The sequence below is a fragment of the Lagenorhynchus albirostris genome, chromosome 1, assembly GCF_949774975.1.
Source record: "Lagenorhynchus albirostris chromosome 1, mLagAlb1.1, whole genome shotgun sequence".
NCBI lineage: Eukaryota > Metazoa > Chordata > Mammalia > Artiodactyla > Delphinidae > Lagenorhynchus > Lagenorhynchus albirostris.
In genome coordinates, this window is record NC_083095.1 from 13,975,796 (window position 1) to 13,995,172 (window position 19,377).

Sequence of the window (19,377 nt, forward strand, 5' to 3'; positions counted from 1 at the left end):
AGGCTGTCACAGTTAGTTCTTCCCACCTCCAACCTGTTTATTCAGGAGCACTCAGGTTGGGGGTAGGGGTGAGGGACATGAAGAACAGAGAAAGGGAGAGAAGACAGAGGTGTAGCGCAAAGCCAGAAGGGGGGAAGGTCACTCACTGGGTCATGTCCTGGGTTAGGGACTGTCCTGCACAAGCCTCAGGCTCTTCTGAATGTCAGCTCTTCAGGAGGAGGGGGAGGGATGGCCATCAATCCACTGTTATAACTGAACTGGACATTTTAAATAACAGAAACAATGGCTAACAGAAATCAGCTGCTAACTCTGAGCTGGACGCTGGGTTAGACGCGTTCTAGACCATATCTCGGTCACTCTTCAACAGTGAGCTATGCACTCTCATGTTCTCATTTTGCAAACAGAGACACTAAGGCCTAGAGAATACAAGCCACTGCCCAAGGTCACTTCATAAGTTGTCTGGCACATAAACACGGCCTGGATCTAAAGCATCTGTGGGTTGGAGGGTGGGGAGGAGTGGTCACGGATTTCTTGAAATTCTGGTAAAACCTCTTGCTAGTGAAAAGTGAACGTGTGTGAACTTACAACACATTTAGAGGACTCAGAAAACCGCACACGGCTTGGAAGAAAGGGAACAAGAATACCTTCCGAAACAGCATCCACACAACTGATAAGAGAGAGATGAAGTCACCTGGGCGAGGCAGGATGCACTCTGCCAGGTGTGCCAATACAATCTGAGAAATGGGTCCATCAGAAGGGCAGGTTTGGTTCACCACAAAAGCCAAAAGGGCGAGTGAGGGCGGGGGGGGGGTAGCTAGAACCCAACCAGCATCGCCCAGGGAAGGAAGGGACCCACTGGGGCAAGGCTGACTCCGTTAGGGAATCCGAGAGTTTGGAATATTAATGGGGTGGCATCATCAAAACTTACCAAATCAAAAACCAAATCCCCTGTTCACATTCAGCCTTCTCTCAAAAACCACAGATTACAATCTGGCTACCTGTGTAGGCCTCTACCGTCCAGGGGAAAATACGCCAGCCACAGTGATATAAGAATCTGCCATTTTAAATTAATAAGCTTGTCCCGATTACGCATCTCCTCCGGGGTGAGCTTGGTGAAGTGTGAACTCACCCCAAAGACAGATTTTCTGGGGCTGAGCAGAGCAGCCCTGCGGCCGGCGGGGCTGGGTCAGAGCTGGGATGAGGTGGTGTCCGCATCCCAGCCAGCCTTCCTCCCAAAAGCGCTGGCGACCTGGACCAATACCCCACTGGCTTTCTCTTGTGAAAAATACCTGGTCGCTGCCCTTGAAGTCCTCACCTAGCGCAAGCAGTTCTCAGAGTGTGTGGCCTGGGGACCTACTTTTTAAGGGGGTTGGGGAGGGGGAAATACCTGTAAAGTCAAAATTACTGTCAACATAGCATTAAGCCATTATTTGTCACTTTCACGTGAGTGTACAGACGCTACACAACCTGTGTGATAACACAACAGAGCAGCCGTGAGAATCCGGCTGTTAACCCAGATGATAAAGGGGTCTGCAAAAAAGGTAAACGATGCCATCTTCCAAACTAACTTGTTTTGGGGAATAGTCATTTTATATATCTTTAAATATACAAATGGGTTTATTAGTATCTTTAAATAAGTTAATAAATATTTAAAAATTTATTGGTTTTAATTGCTGATATGATACATATCAATAGCTATAAAAGCCACGTAAACAAAAGCCCTTTGTGGTCCTCAGTAATAAAATATAGAGCGGTTCTGAGACCAACCAGTTTGAGAACTGCGGCTCCGGTGGCCACACACAGGGCAGCAAGGGAGACTCTGCAAAAACCTGCGCTTCCAGGGCCACCCACGAGCCAGGCTCCCAGGGAGAGCCCAACCCAATGGCTTTCCCTGGGCTCTGTTTGTTTCTGCTCTGGTACACACACCCAAGGTTTTCTTTCACCAGTGTCTCACCTTTACTTCCATACAGTTCTGGAGGCAGGTCATACGGCACAGGAAAGGAGGCTGTTGGCTCCTGGCTCCCTGAGAAGAATTTCTGTTTCACTCTGAAACTGTCCAGGCCCTGCAGACACAGAGAACCTATAATTGCATCTCATTTTCTGGAAAAAGATAGCAAGAAGCAATTATATTTTTATGATACAACAAAATTCAGAGCTATTTTTGTTATTTCAGTGCTATTTTTGATATTCAGTGGGTCAAATATATTTACAACACTCCCCCAAATATTCTTTCCTAAAAAATAAGAGGTCCAAATGTCAGAAAATAAATTATAGCAAAGTTTGCAAAAGTCTAATAAAGGATACAAAGACATAAGAGAAAAACAATTTTGGATGTTACAGCCCATTTCTACTAACCTCTGTGTACAGCAGCAAGAAGTGTGTAGAAGACACTGTGTAAAAATACCTCTGAATACTTTCGATATTGCTATCTATAGAAATGGGCTGCTCACTCTGGTGAAGAATGAAAGTTGCTTTCATGTATCATGAAAGTGTCCAATACGATGGGATAGGAACATAAAAGTGAGAACTCTTCAAGACCCGTCAAAATGGAAGGTTTATCCCAGGAACTCGAGAATAGGCTACTATTAACTCTGGATCTGAATCAGGGTGCAACTATAGGTGCCACACCCAGGCCGACGTACACACTGCACTGCCTCCTCACACAGGGCCTGCCCGGTAGTGGGGGTGCCTACTACATCGGCTTTGCCCTCCCCAGGCCTCCACGCATCGATCATCTCCTGGCCCCCTTCCCGGATGATCCTGGCATTCTGTTTTTGCCTCATTCCTCTGGCCACCCATTCACGCACAGATCCACCCTTCTCATCCTAAATACCCACATATCAAACAGTGCTAACGTCTACGAACCCACATAAAGAGCTACAACTACAGTTCTTCGGAAGATGAGGTAAGTGTCAGGGCTGTGTGGACCTGGGCTTTGGGCAACCTGAGTTGAGTCTCTGTGCTGGTATTTACGGGCTGTGTGAATGGCTCACATTTGCATTCATTCATCCCACACATTATTTCTTGAGTCCCTCTTTTGTGTCAGGTATGGGTGCTGGGCACTGAGTGCACAGGAGTCCGAACAATTATCACAATCCCTGTTCTCGTGGCATGTACAGTCTAGTAGTGAGACATTAAACAAATGCATTTATAGAAGTAAGATAAATAACTACAATTTTTTATAAGCGCTATGAGAAAAACAGAGGAGTCCTAGAAGAGAGAATAGTAGGCCTGTTTTAGATATGGGGGCAAGGGGGTGCTCAGCGGAAGCCTCCCTAACAAAGTGACATTTTAATTAAACTCTGAAAAGTTAATAGTGTTTGGTCAGTTGAGAGTGGAAATAACGTTCCAGGGACTTCCCTGGTGGTCCAGCGGGTAAGACTCCACACTCCCAATGCAGGGGGCCCGGGTTTGATCCCTGGTCTGGGAACTAGATCCCGCATGCCTCAAGTAAGAGTTTGCATGCTGCAACTAAGAAGTCCACATGCTGCAACGAAGATCCTGCATGCTGCAATGAAGACCTGGTGCAGCCAAATTAAAAAAAAAAAAAGTTCCAGGAGGAGGGAACAGCATCTGCAATGGCCCAGAGGTGGCAAAGAGCTTGCGTGTGCTAGGAACTAAAAAAGATGGTCAGTGGGACACTTGGCCACTTATTCACTAGGCCTCAATTTCCTCATTTGTAAAATTGGAATAATAACTTTCTGGATGTTACCATATTAACATTTCTTACTTCAACGCCTAGCACAAGTCTTGGTGCATAGCTGGTCAAGCAATTTTGAGCTGCAAAAATGGGATTAAAGTACCTTCCCTGCCTACTTTATAGGCGTCTGCATAGAAGCAAATGCAACAAGATGCACAAAAGTGCTTTGTGCCAGTGAAGACCTACAGGAAGGTAGGGGTGACAGCACCAACCAAGATGGTGGTTAGTAACTCCGTGAAAGGCAACACGTGACAGACGCCGGGCACAAACTCTAGGCAGAAAGGGAAGAAATGACCTCTTGCCAGTGGCAGGTTAAGAAAAGGGTCTGTAGAAAATATTTTTGCTGGGCCTTGAAAAATTGATGTAATTTTGATAGACAGAGAGCTGGTAGGGAAGAGCATCAGAGGGAGACCGGCATGACCAAAGGCGGAGCTGGAAAAGCAAAGAGCTGGCATTTCAGGGGGACAGCAAGTGAAGCAATGCCCAGGAGGAGAGCCTGGGACACCAGAGAAGAAACGCAGAGACAGGCTGCAGAGGGTTTTGAAGGAAGACTCCACGCTTCCACTGCAGGGGGCATGGCTTCGATCTCTGCTCGGGGAACTAAGATGTTGTATGCTGCATGGAGTGGCCAAAAAAAAAAGAATTCGTGCCTGGGCAGATGGGATCGGATGGGGATGGGCGAGTGGCAGCAGTGGAATGCCAGGAGGTGGCTGTATTCGCTGAGTCAGAGAACATGAGAAGTTACAAAGAAACACCACCTGAAACAGTGTTGCCCAGCTGTGAGCCCTGGGAAACGCTGAGAGCCCTGAACCCATGTGCTGGGCCCAAGGCAGGCTGTCAGAGGTGGTGCAGGGAGCACGAGGGGGAGTTAATGTGGCAGCTCTTGTCACTTGTATTAGTTCTTCCAGCCAGAGCCATCTTTGGCAACAGAGGGACAATAAAATAGTTTAACCAGAATGGAGAAAAGAGAAAGTAAAGCCTTGAAGACTGAAAGTTCTTGGGGATTTAGTGGCAGCATTTTTGACTCCGACTGTAGGAAAGAGAGCCCGCCATCTGGGGAGCAAATGAACCTGGGGCTGAGCAGGGCCTGAGCTGGCTCTCAGCCCTGGGACAAGGGCAGGGATGCTCAGGGTACCTTCCTCTGGAGGAAGGAGTTCAGGACATTGATCCATGATTCTGAGATGGTCTGTGCATTATTCCCAGAGGTAGGAGGCGTTCTAGACACAAAGTGCTGGGCAGCCTAGTCGGCGCCTGACAAAGTACGTACTCAGTAAACACCAAAATGCACCAAGTTCAAAGAGAGAAAATTTCTATCTCCCTGAAATACAGATGCCTGAGGGTTTGGAATACAGCTGCTGGTCTTTGAAATCGTTAGATGATCGTTCCTATGTTGAGATTTTTCTGAACCTAAATGCATTAGTCTAATCTGAAAGTTAAATACACTTAAATTAAAGGGACAACTCAAAAAGCATAATAAAACTGATAAATTGATGTTAGACATTAAAAGAATCAAGTCTTCAATTAAACATTTATTAAGCACCTACTATGGAGCAACAACAGCCAAGTGCTGGGTACACAGTCAAACATACCTTGACATTAAGCCCCAAAGCCCTTGCAAGTGTTCCTAATCACAGGGAAAGCTACTGACTCCATGCTCTATGGCAAGTCAGGTTAATTTCGTAATGATGTGTTTATTGATTCATTCATTTAAAAGCAGCAGAAAAAAATGGGAAAAAAATCAATATTCGGTTACCAGGGACTTATCAGCTTCCAGATCAATCCCAGAAGTTTCAAATGGCATCTTAATTATGAATGGGAAGGGCTGGCTCTCCGCCCACTGCAGTTTGTAGGCCACACAGCGTGTCCCTTCACACGGCCATTGGTTCCTGAGTGACAGGCCTGTATGACGGTTGCGGGAAAGGGGAGCTGCCGGGTTTCTTCCGGCCGACCACCTCTGCAGCGTTTGAGACTGTGCCGTTCTGGGCACAAAACCTGACCGTTTGCAACGCTGGCCTCAAGTCAGCGTTCAGGAGCACAGAGATCAGGATGGCCCACTGGTGAAGGACAGAAGTGGCAATTCTGGCTGCTGCTAACTCAGAAACATGGGCGTTTCAGACATGCAGTTCTGCCTAAGGGCCACAAAGGTGGGCTGATCTCAAGAAACTGGATTTTGGATGCTGTCCAGTCAGAAGAACGACTACAAAACTGGGTGCTAAGTAACTCTTTGGCAAATGTGTAACTAAAGGTATGAAAAGACGTTATCTTGATAGTACTGTAGGGAGAAAAGAAAGGAAAAGAAAGGAATCACACTGGGTTTCATTTCACAACAAACTGCCTTACTGTCAGTAACTCTTTTAAGATTATGGCCAATACCGAAATTTTTAAGACATTAAATGAATATATAGGGATTGGCATTTGTAGTTAAGGCAATAGACTTCTGTGAGTGAGAGCGAACGTGAGCCTGTGTGTACGTTTTAGTTTGCACAGAACAGCTACAGGTGAGCTATCCCACGCTGCAAGTTGCTCACGACGAGATTCGTGAGCACACTTAAGCACCTACTGCACCCGACGCCCCTCGGACTAAATCCACGTTGCCTCTGCAGCCACTGTTTTGCACACGTGTTCTCTTCACAGAAAGGGGAGAGGGTACTCCGGGAACCTCAAGGGAGCAACACCAACAGACTTCACTAAGAGCCTCCCGTGTGCCGGCCCTCTGTGAGAGCAGCTCCCAGCCCAGTCAAGGAGACACATGAGTCATCAATGACAACACAGGGGACACAGGAAAAGCCCGGTTCTTGAGGGCTGTGGGGCACAAAGGAGGGACCCCTGGAGCAGATGTGAGAGGCCGGTGGGGTTAGGGGCCTCAGGGGGTCGTTCCTGCTACGGATTAAGGCTGCTGAGAAGGGTGGTATGGTGGCTCGTTCTACATGTCAACATGACTGGGCCATGGGATACCCAGGTAACCGGTAAACATCACTCTGGGCATCTCTGAGGGTGTTTCTGCATGGGGTTAATATTTGAATCAGTGGACTGAGTAATGATGATCCCTGCCAATGATACACCATCCAGCCAGTAGGGGGACTGAGTGGAACAAAAAGGCCGAGGAAGGGCTGCTTGGCTGGGACATGTGTCTTCTCCTAAACTCAGACTGGGACGGAAAGCATGGGGTCCTGGTCCTCAGGCCTTCAGACTCGGGCTGGCCCACACCACCAGCCCTCCTGGTCTCCAGCTCACAGACGGCAGAGCTTGGGACTCCTTGCACTCCAAAATCGTGTGGGCCGATTCCTCACAGTAAGTCTCTTTCTATGTGGATCTATATATCCTATTGGTTCTGTTTCTCCAGAGAAGGCTAAGGGGCCTGGTCCAGAATGAGAGGCAGTCGCTCTGTGTGGCTGGAACACGAAAGGCCAGGATCGAGAGGGAAGAGGTCAGACCTGAGGAGTCAGGCCACAAAGGGAAAAGCAGGCCATGCTAAGGAGTCATAGGATTTGGAGCAGGTGGGAGACATGACCAGATTCATGGTCTGGAGACGTTCTGGCAGCAGTGGGCTGAGCAACTTGGAGGTGGCCTAGGAAGGGGGCCGGGAGGCAGGTCTGGCCGCGGTGGCAGCAGGGATGGCCAGAAGTGACAGATTTAAGGGAGCATTAGGAATTGGGGATGACAAGCCTAGGTGATTAAACATGTGGGGGGAGAACGAGGAGTGGGGGATGACTTCCTACACCCTGAGCTGGGACAGTGGGTGAAGGCAAAGAGCGATTCATTCAGAATCAGAATTTTATAACAGTGTGGTGTAGGTGATTAAGATATGATTTTGACGGCATCTGCAAGGCCCTTCCCCTCAAGTACCTAGCATAATATAAATTACACTATAATCCTAATGGGAGATAAGCTTTATAGATTCAAATTCTCTGAAAATTGGCCTGATGAGACCACTAACCCTGCTTAAAAAACGGATGGCTTGGGCTTCCCTGGTGGCGCAATGGTTGAGAATCTGCCTGCTAATGCATGAGACACGGGTTCAAGCCCTGGTCTGGGAGGATCCCACATGCCACGGAGCAACTGGGCCCGTGAGCCACAACTACTGAGCCTGCGCGTCTGGAGCCTGTGCTCCGCAACAAGAGAGGCCGCGACGGTGAGAGGCCCGCGCACCGCGATGAAGAGTGGCCCCCGCTTGCCACAACTAAAGAAAGCCCTCGCATAGAAACGAAGACCCAACACAGCAAAAATAAATAAATTAATAAACTCCTACCCCCAACATAAAAAAAAAACCAAAACTGATGGCTTTCCACTATTCACGTGGGACAAAGTCCACTCCAGCACGTCCTGCTTGCCACCTTCCTTCAGAACAGGACTCCAACCGCATAGCCCAGGCCACCCCCCGGCCCCTTCCAGGCACGTGGAGCTGGTTGCCATTTCTCAAATATAACGTGCACTGTTCCCTCTGGCCGGGAGCCTCATCTCCCCTGATGGTGGGTTGAACCCACATTCATTTTTCAAGACCCAGGTCAAACGTCATCTAAATGAAGCCTTCCCCAAGCCCCGCAGGCAGACTGCTCACTCCCCCGTCTCAGTCCTTATATTCTGGACACCCCACAGCTCTCATCACCTACTGTGATAACTTGGGTCTGCTTCTGTTACTTATCCACAAGCTTCCTGAGAACAAAGAGTCCATCTCTTCCTCCCTGTGTTCCCAGGAGGAGCCAAAGAGGACGCAGGAGGTGCTTACGGAGCTGACTGCACAAGAGGTCATCTCAGGCAGCCAGATGTCCGGGGACGAGCCTGGCGTGCACTCTGCGGACGGACAGCCACTCCTTCACAAGCTAAGTCTCATTCTGTGCTCCTATAGCCTCAGCAAGATGACTAATTACCTACTGTCATAGACCTTTAGGCTGCCGTCAAAGTGAAAACCATAAATGTTAATTCTGTGAGGGCAAACAAAGGTCTACTACTTTCCCAGAAGCTCCACGTAACAGTAAATGAAGCAGATGAGTTAGAGTGGCTTAAGGACAAAGTCTCCTATGTTGCAAGATCCCCTTTAACTGCTTTCTGCAGATAAAACACACATCAACCCACTTACAGGTGAAACCCTCTGGCAGTAAGTTCCTACCTCTTGAGTGGCTTCCTAGCTCACAACAAACCCCCTTTTCTGGAAACAGGCCCCGACTGGGGGACGGGGTTGGGAAGGAGAGAGGCGTGCGGGGCAGACCCAAGCTTGCGCAGTGACTGTAAATGCAGAACCCCTGGTCACAGGGCCGAGAAGCCATGTGGTGGAGTCACAGCAGGGGCAGCAGCCCAGAGAGCCCGCCTGCTGCCCGGGCCCTAGAGCTGGCCGGCCCGTCCCCACCACGTCTCGGCTGTTCCCCCCTTCCTTTGATTCCATGACACTCCCCCTTCTATGGGCCTATGTCAGCTCAAGTTCGTGTCTATAAAATGCACCTAAAAGAACTTGGACACCCACTTTGAGCCCTCTGGGTTCTGCATGCTCAGGCCAGGTGCCCTCCTCACATGTCTGAGCACCCAAGCTCACACCTGGGACGTCTCTCAAACAAGGCGTCTGCTTCACTTCTATGACCTTCTTGCTCAACTCGACCCTTAGCTCCTTAGGAGGCGAGGTCAAATACCTGTGTACTGTCCACACGTCTCATCTCAGCGCTTTGCTCAAGTCACTTATGATTTGCTAAAGGACACGACGCAAAAGTCTGACAGCAAGACAGCGGCAGTGTGTGGGTCCTCGTTAACGCTGTGGAGCAAGCCTGCTGTAAAGCACTGCTCCCCGTGGGATCTGCATGTTGAGACGCCATGGAACCGCCTGCTGGAGAAGCCACTGTCTCGGTGTGTCAACTACACGGGTCCCCCTGCTGGGGCCTCGCTCTTCAATCTGCTGGCACAGGACGGGGTGGGGCTGGGGGGTCCATTTTTTAATATTCTTGCCTGATGGTCTTTATAAATAACTAAATCTCTACTTTACCTAGAATGCACTCTAGTGGGACTCGCTCTTATTCCAAAAGTATAGGAATAATAGTCTAGTCTAGAGTCAGTTTGGGGATTCTAAATGATTATGCCCATTCTTTCTCTAATGTACAGACAGAAACAATATTAGAGGTAAAAATTAGTAGCTTAGAAGGGTTGAGTGGTCCTGGAAGTGCAGTATACTTTCCTAGCACCATTTTTATGATGAGGGATAAGGTCAGAACAGTTAGAAATGACTAGAATTTTGCAAATGCTGACATGAAAAGCCAAGCAAGAGCGACGCGGAATTTATTCCTTTACCTAGGTGATTATTGGGAGCTAATTCTAGCCTGAGTTCGAAGCTACAGCTACTGTAATCACACCACATGACTGTGTATTATTACCCTGGTGCTGAGAATCTCCTACCTCCCTGTGATACAGCTGAGAGATCACCGGAGGATCAGTTAGAGACGGAGGCTTGAGAGCTAGATCCACTCAGCGTGGAACCTTAGGGAAGTCACCTCCTTGTCTATGGAAACCATCTACCGACGGGGCTGCGGAGGTGGTGATCTTTAGCTGAAAGCAGCATCAGGATCTGCTGTTTGACTCTATGGGAAAGAAACAAAAAGTGCTAGCATCTGCTCTCAGGAGAGGCCTGTGGGACAGTTCAGTAGTGAAACCCTCTGAGACAGAGAAAAGGATGGATAAAGAGTGGTGAGGGGAGGAGAAAGGGAGAGGGGAGCTCTTCCCCAGAGCATGCGTGAGAAAAGGAACAGTGGGGAGGCCTGTCAGGCTGGGCAGGAGGGCAATCTCAGCTCGCCTTGAGACGATACCCACACAGCACAGGGCCTGGATGTAAGTCTCGGGACAAGCACACAGCACTCCCCTGGCTAAGTCTTCTGGTCCAGTCCAAGTGGTTTGCCATGGGGCTGCATCATGTGTGTGTTTAGCTCAACTAGAGCAAGTGGCAAAAAAAAGAAAAAAAGAAAAGCATTACACATCACATGGTGTGGGCAGTTCCAACTGCATCCACCAATGAGTGTGTGCCCAGAGTGGGGTTGGGGGCGAGAGCGGGTACTGGGGACCCTGTGTGCCTCTTAAAGAGGGAACAGCTCTCTGGGCCAAGAGGAATTCTAGTGTTGAGAGAAACATACAGCTTGTAAAACCAGTCCCTACACAAAAACTAGCTACTCTGTTGGGTGTTCAGCTGCAGAAACTGAGCGCTGTTCCAAAGTCAGGATGCAAGCTGGCTGTTCCGGTGCCCTTCTGGGGGGCTTCCCAGTGAGCCTGGTAACACGTCCTCTGCGACCCCCGGGACTCTGTCTCTAGCAGATGCTGTGAGCTTCCCTGCCTCCCTCCCGGCTGTGCTCAGGCCATTCCTCCCACGCAGCTGCCCTTCCCGCTCCTCTCCACCGACCTGAGAATCCTCAGCATCCTTCGTTGCCCCCAGGCCGACCAGCTTCTGAAGGCGGTTCCAGTCACCTAGTACAAGCCACGCACTTGGCAGACTCATCCCTTTGGTGACTTGTCACTTACTACCTTAAAGTAAATTTTCACATGCTGGTTCACAATCTTCATTTAAAGGTTGTTATTAACTTCACCCAAAGCAATGCCTTTGATCACTAATCTGGAACACACCTCGAGAGCAGCGATCCCCCCACACCCAGAACAGTGATCGGTGAATAAATTCATCGGCTCGAGCCTGCGGCTAGGAGCACAGGCTCCGGGTCAGTGCACAGGCTTGCGACCTCCTGACCTCGGGCAGGTCACCGAGACTCAAGAAGAGAACACAAACCCCATTCGCTTCACTCATGATCAAATCATCTATCAAGTGTGCACTTACAAATGCTGATGGGAGGAAAAGGACGCCGAGCTCATAGGAGCGGATCATCAACTGGGCACCGTTCTTCTCTAATGCTCCCCAGGCGGCCTTGGACAGATTGGCGCTGCGGGGACAAGGACAGGGAGAGGATTGACTCAGTGAGGCGTTTTAGCGCGGGTCAAACTCCCACAGCTGCGAGAGTGACGGTCAACGCCTGAGAGCCGCAATCATGTCCATTCAGCTTCTGGCAGAGTCCTGCATTTTGGGAAATGGAATGTAAATCCTGCTGTGCTATAATTCTCAAGATTTATCCAACTGATTGGTGAGAAAGTAAATTGATACAGCCACTATGGAGAACAGTATGGAAGTTCCTTAAAAAACTAAAAATAGAACTACCATACGACCCAGCAATCCCACTACTGGGCATATACTCTGAGAAAGCCATAATTCAAAAAGAGTCATGTACCACAATGTTCACTGCAGCTCTATTTACAATAGCCAGGACATGGAAGCAACCTAAGTGTCCATCAACAGGTGAATGGATAAAGAAGATGTGGCACATATATACAATGGAATATTACTCAGCCGTAAAAAGGAACGAAACTGAGTTATTTGTAGTGAGGTGGTTGGACCTAGAGACTGTCATACAGAGTGAAGTAAGTCAGAAAGAGAAAAACAAATACTGTATGCTAATACATATATATGGAAGCTAAAAAAAATATATATATACATGGTTCTGAAGAACTTAAGAGCAGGACAGGAATAAAGATGCAGACATAGAGAATGGGCTTGAGGACACGGGGAGGGGGAAGGAAAAGCTGAGACGAAGTGAGATAGTGGCATGGACATATATACACTATCAAATGTAAAACAGATAGCTAGTGGGAAGCAGCTGTATAGCACAGGGAGATTAGCTTGGTACTTTGTGACCACCTAGAGGGGTGGGATAGGGAGGGTGGGAGAGAGACACAAGAGGGAGGGGATATGGGGATATATGTATACTTATAGCCGATTCACATTGTTATACAGCAGCAACTAACACAACAATGTAAAGCAATTATACTCCCATAAAGATGTTAAAAAAAAGATTTATCCAACTGCTAATTAGAGATAGCTTCACCCTCACCTGCATTTTCCCCTGAGGGCAGCTATTAAAATAATTATCCTTCCTTAGAAAGACCCCCACCCCAAAACCCCTTTCCTTTTCACGACCCTGCTGTAGCCCTAGACAGGAGATCTCATTTTGTTGTATATAAAAGTAGCACTTAAGAAAAAAAACTATGTGAAGGAAATGCAAATCAAAACCACAATGAGCTACCACCTCACACCTGTCAATGGCTATCATTAAAAAGACCACAAACAAATGTTGGCGAGGATGTTGGAGAAAAGGGAACCCTGGTGCAGAGTTAGTGGGAATGTAAACTGATGCAGCCACTATGGAAACAATATGGAGGTTCCTCAAATAACTAGAAATAGAACTACCATGTGATCCAGCAATCCCACTCTGGGGTATATATTCTAAGAAAACAAAAACACTAATTTGAAAAGATACATGCACCCCCATGTTCACAGTAGCATTATTTACAATAGTCAAGATATGGAAGCAACCTAAGTGCCCATCACAGATGAATGGATAAAGAAGATGTGGTATATATTAGCGGTCCCCAACCTTTTTGGCACCAGGGACCAGTTTCGTGGAAGACAATTTTTCCATGGACCAGTGGTGGGGTGTGGGGGGATTGATTTCAGGATGATTCAAGCGCGTTACATTTATTGTGTGCTTTATTTCTATTATTATTACATTGTAATATATAATGAAATAATTACACAACTCACTATAATGCTGACAGGAAGGAGGCAGAGCTCAGGCGGTAACATGAGCAGTGCGGAGCGGCAACTGTAAATACAGATGAAGCTTTGCTCGCTTGCCCGCCACTCACCTCCTGCTGTGCGGCCGGGTTCCTAACAGGCCACAGACTGGTACCAGTCCATGGCCCGGGGGTTGGGGACCCCTCATATATAACACACACACACACACACACACACAAGAATATTAGTCATGAAAAATGAAAAGTTGCCATCTGTAACAACATGGATGGACATGGAGGGTATTATGCTTATGAAGTCAGACAGAAAAATACTGTATGTTACCACTTATACATGGAATCTAAAAGATAAACAACTATAAATATAACAAAACAGAAAGAGACTCACAGATACAGAGAACAAACTAGTGGTTACAGTGTGGAGAGGGAAGTGGGGGGCAAGACAGAAGTGGGGGATTAAGAGGTACCACCTACTGTGTACAAAATACACAGGTCACAAGGATATATTGTATAACACAGGGAATAGAGTCAATATTTTATAAAAACTATAAATGGAGTATAATCTATAAAAATACTGAATCACTATATGGTATACCTGAAATTAATATTATAAATAAACTATACTTTAATTAAAAAAAACTCTGTCAATATAATCTTACAGAGTAGTATCTTAAGCTTCACGTTCCCTTTTCTGCCTTTGGTTTTGGCCAGGGAGTGCTAATTTCTACTTTCAATCAAAAGAAAACAGCTCCAAGGGCACTAGATTGGTATTTGTATCCAGAAAGAAATAGTGCCTTTAGATTCATGTTTTATGTGGACAAAGAGTTGTAGATACGGCTGAAAATCACACAATGCAGTGGGAGGAAGAGGCTTGGACCTGACCGGAGGCACCAGGGTGCGAGCAGGATGCCCAGGAGCAGAGATGAAACAGCTCCGAGGCATCTTTAGAAACTCTCCCCTGCAGCAAATCAGGCCGAGAGCTCTCATCCATCCACTAATCAGCGTAAACTCACTGGGACCATTGTTTTCAATTAGGCTCACCCAAATTCGATCTCATTTTTAGAATGGAGAGTAAAACCTCAGCTATTTAGACCCTTAAAGCCTGACTTTGTGGATAACAGAAAGATTCATTAAAGATTCGTTCACTGGGGCATCAACCACTGTCCTGAGCCAAGGGCTGGGGCTGCTGTCGTGGGGACTGAAGTCAAGGAGAAACAGGCATCAGTGAGGTGAAAAGAACGATCTCTGTTGAGCATTCTATGGGAACAGACAAGGAGGAGTATGGAAATCAGAGCTAAGGAAGCTCTTAAAGCAATTAAGCTACAACTTCAAAAAAAAAAAAAATAAGGGTTTTCACAGACCTCCCTACCTTCTTAAATGGACCACACTGAGGACAGGGGACCTTTCTTTGATGCCCAAGAGCCACAATCATGAACATCACTATCAGTGATGTGTCACAAAGACATACAATGCAGAGGAAGTGGGAAGTTGACAATAAAGTGATATTACGACTCTAGAAAATCAGCCTGCTTTTATTTCTCTCGCCTGTTAGTAACATAAAGTGACTGCCTGGGCCGAGACACAGGTTTAATGGCAAAACCAATCAGTGAGCGTGAGGTGGAAGCCGTCTTCCTATGAATAATTTTTCCAGCTTTCTAGATTATCGCCTTCCCGGTAACTCCCTCAACTTGTCGGCAGAACATTATAGGCGAGAGGCACTTTCCGGAAGGCTTATTCTCACTCTTCCTTCACTAGTCACGTTTTCCTCAACATCCCAAGATCTGAGGGCTCATTCCAAGGTAAAGATCAATGAAGATCATGAGAACATCTCCTCAGACGGTTTCCTGCAACTCTCCTTTGTATTTGGCTTCTAATAGAATTCTAAGCATCTGGAACCTTAAACTCTATCCTGAATAATGAGACTAAAAGTCTCTTGTAGGCTGTCTAGGTGATAAATTTTTATTCCTTGAAATAGCATCTTTGATACTTCTTTACACTCTGAATACACTTTGGATCACTGGTGTGCAGGGCGGCCAGCACATGGGGTATATATTTGCAGACTCTGACCCGCCTGCTGTGTGTGTGGATGGGCATCCGCCAGTGTCTGGCAGAGGCACGGTGGCACCACAGGGCTGTTTATGACAAGCTTGTTTACTCCTGAAATGCCAAAGGAGTTCCAGCTTCTCGTCTTCTCCATCCAGGAGCCACATCTACTGCCTGTCCTGGCTTCTTGCTGTGGCCACTACGACCCCTCAAGCTCGGTTCTCCATGACTTCTATCCCCTGCTGGCCTGAGCTGCTTCTCCCCCCAGTGCTACGCTTTCATTCTGGGTACTGGATGTGCTTCATCACCTAAGAGCGTTGGGGTCCGAACTGACTTTGCATTCTCTGGGGTATCGAACATTTGTAAGTTGGAGAACTTCGGAGGGTGATTCTGGATGTCCCGCGTTGTACTGTCCATCAGAAACTCTGCCCAAGCCTTTAAGAAAGTAATGGTGAATAAAACAGTGGCTTCTGGGGGATGGAGGTGTGTATTAGTCATGGTTCAACCAGAGAAGCAGAACCACTTTGTGTGTGTGTGTGAAATATACAATGTATGTAATTTACAAGAATTTGACATCAGGAAAGTAGCTGTGAGAGCCAGTAAAGCCAGTTGCTGTCTTTGCCCTAGAGCCGCAGCTTGAGTTCTGCAGGGTGGACAGAAGCCAGAGGATGCATACACAGTGGAGGACAAGCCAGAACCACAGGCAACGAGATGAAGCCACATATACAGGCTCAAACCATGTCTTTTCATGCTGCCTCTGGCATCGAGGGTAGGGTGTCCTGCAGAAGCCGGGCCCTCACCAGAGCTAAACCCACATACCTGGCGAGGTCCAGGGTTAGAGAAGTTGCAGCAGGACCAGGAGAAAACGCGGCAATGCAGGGCCAGCTGCCACCTCATGCCAAGAAGGTGAGCCAGCCCAAGGTGACAATGTGTGGGTTATCACAGTGCACTTTGCGTCTGCCCTCTAATCCCCACAGGAATCTCCTTCGGGGCCCATCCTAACCAGAAACATACAAGAAAACTAACCCGAAACGTACAAGAAAAGGGACTCTGCAAAATGCGGTTCAGCCCTGCTCCAGCCCAGAAAAGGGACTCTGCAAAATGTGTAAAACTGACACATTACAAAGCCTCCACAGGGTGGCATGTTTTTTTCCTGAGCCCCTGCTAAGCTGACCAACTGTCAGTTATTCAACTGGGCAGTTTATGGGCCCCTTAATGACCAGGAGCTCGGCTGTGGTCAGTTCTCTGCCATGGCCTGCAGAGCGTGGCTGTAACTAGAGATCTGACCTCAGCCCACACTATGGGAATTTTGTCCCACAGTTTAAAGTTTTAAGAGTAAATTCAAACTAATAATGTATAACAGAGAATTCCTGAAAGAAAGCTCAGTAAAGCACAGGAATGCCACATAAGGGACACGGTGAAGAAAGGAAGGCCAATGCTGAGAACAGCTCCCTGGACCCCAAATCAGGAAAGAGGGTATCGCCCACAAAGACACCCAAAGGCACTCCTCTTCCTCCCAGGCCTTAGCCTCTCGTCTCTAGAATCAGGGATTTCAGCCGATGAGGCCAAAATTCCCTTTCTAGACAACAGTCTACAATGACTAGAGATGTCCACACTCGCCTCTAACTCACTCAGTCCCTCCACCTACATACTCCAACCGTGAAGATAAAATCCATGATAACGTGTTGGGAAAACAGCCACGCAAGAAAGGAGAAGGGGGCAAGGAAGGTGATCTCTGGGCCGACCCTGCAACGGCATCTGAAAGCTTAACATGTCATAGCAGCAGCAGCAGGAGCCATTACCTCCAACCCCAGCCTGAGCACTGGAGCGGCTGACGGAGTTTACTTCTAAGATTCTGTTGCAAGGTGTCTGAATCCCTGAGGATGACTGCTGCTTTGGGAAATGTGTCCTTTGATACAGCACTTCTTTCACGGTTGGTACCTGATGTTGGCAGTGGCTGCCCGGAGCGCAGAGATGCCTAACAGACCGAGCTTTTAGCCACGCATCCTGGAGGACGGGGGTGGAGGAGCAGATGCTCTCACAGACAGATGGAATAAACAGAACGTTGACAGTGGACGTGAGAGAGGATGGAGATGGAGCAGCTGGGGTGATGAGGAGGGAAAACGATCAACTCGAGCTCGTGCTGCTGTCACCCTGTCCTCAAACCCCACAGCTGCGTGCCTGTCACACACACACACACACACACACACACACACACACTGACGCTGTGAGTCACCTTCCCCTTTGCATTTGCTGTAGGTTTTCCTGTATTGTGCTTGGGCTCTGTTTCTTTTTATGTACTGAAAAAACATTTTTGAGGAAGACAGAAGATATTCTCACTGCAAAGGATGTGAGTTGTATCTAGGTACATGCAAGGAAAGAATCTTTAATTTTGATGGATTCTGTCAAATTTCTCTCTAAAACTATGTCTTAATTCTGCCAATTATCCACTTTTAAATTGTCACTTGTCTTTTTTATTGATATACAGTGCGCATTAGTTTCCCACTGCTCTTACAAATTGCCACAAATTTACTGGCTTGGAACGACACAGATCTTTGGTCTTACACTTCTGGAGGTCAGAGTCTGGAATGGGTCTTGCTGGACTAAAACAAGGTGTTGGCAGCTTCCCTTTCTTCCCCTCCAAACCTGTTGTCTGCCTTCCACTCAAATAATATTCTTCACTGCCAAACCCCATGGGCTTCTAGACCAGTGGTTCTCAACTGGGGGTGATTTTGCCCCTAGGGGACATTTAGCAATGTCTGGGGACATTTTCTAGAGGCCAGGGACGCTGCGAGATACCCAACAATGCACAGGATGGCCCCGTAACAAAGAACGACCCGGCCCCAGATATTCAGGAGTGCCGCGGCTTAGCTACTGCTGTAGACCTCTCTGCTGTGCTGATGTGGTTGTCTCCTCCTCCCCTGCCTCTGGTTTCCTTGGCTTTCCCTCCATTTGACTATACTATGGTTCTCTCCCAGCTCTCTGACTCAGCTTCTCTCAGATGTGCTGCTCTTTCCACCCCGAACCGTACCCTCTAAATTTCTGCTCTGCCCTTGGTTCCTCTCTCTTCCCTCCCACAGGGACTTTCCCACTCACCAGCTGCAACCGTTACTTTAACAAGAGGATGCTCAGACTTGTCCAACTTTGATCATCAAATTTCCAAATGGGCATCTGCAACCACAAGCTGGATTTCTCCACTGCGATATCACATGGTTACCCCAAATCCAACACTCCAAAAACCGAAAACTATCAGCATGCCTTCCCCTCTGAAAACCAGCTTTCTTTTGAATTCGATTCTGTCCACAATCTCAGTCAGGCTCAGAAATCTCAGGGACTTCGATCTTGCCGGCTCCACTGGCAGCTGTGTACAGTCAGATATCAAGCTTTTTTAACCCCTTGTAACATTCTCTTTCTCTTTCCAAGAAGATCTCCCTAGTTCAGTCCTTCCCACCCCAGACTTTAGATCCAAACAGATTTCCCTGTCTCTCGTTTCTCATTCTATGTCTTCCTCCAGTGGCTCTCCATCCTTTCTCCTGAAGCATATATAAAGCAAATGTATAGCCTGGCATTTAGGAAACTCCACAGTCTGACCAAGTTTATGCCCTTCAATCTTCTTTCTTTCTTTTTTTAAAAATAAATTTATTTATTTATTTTTGGCTGCATTGGGTCTTCGTTGCTGTGCGCGGGCTTTCTCTAGTTGTGGCAAGCGGGGGCTACTCTTCGTCACAGTGCGCGGGCTTCTCATTGAGATGGCTTCTCTTGTTGCGGAGCACCAGCTCTAGGTGCGTGGGCTCAGTAGTCGTTGTGCACAGGCTCAGTTGCTCTGCGGCATGTGGGATCTTCCCAGACTAGGGCTCGAACCCGTGTCCCTTGCACTGGCAGGCGGATTCTCAACCACTGAGCCTCCAGGGAAGCCCCCCTTCAGCCTTATTCCGCAGCATGTCTTTTCTTGACTCCCCTACCCTTAACTAAATTGATTTACTGACTGCCTCCACATCTTCACAAACACCATTTCCTTGTCCATGATGCCTTCCACC

At 47.8% G+C, this 19,377-nt stretch overlaps 1 protein-coding gene across 5 annotated transcripts in view; it reads right to left on the minus strand.

Annotated features, from left to right (window-relative positions):
• The window catches only part of TDP1 (tyrosyl-DNA phosphodiesterase 1), a 74,164-nt gene that overhangs the window by 5,150 nt on the left and 49,637 nt on the right, over positions 1 to 19,377 (minus strand). For 4 of the 5 annotated variants that reach the window (XM_060120995.1, XM_060121307.1, XM_060121072.1 and 1 more), the window contains 2 exons: positions 11,493 to 11,595; positions 1,955 to 2,063 (listed from right to left, as the gene is read on the minus strand). In XM_060120995.1, the coding sequence (XP_059976978.1) occupies positions 1,955 to 2,063; positions 11,493 to 11,595 (212 nt within the window). The remainder of the gene's footprint in view (positions 1 to 1,954; positions 2,064 to 11,492; positions 11,596 to 19,377) is intronic. The other variant, XR_009534756.1, reaches the window with a different exon arrangement.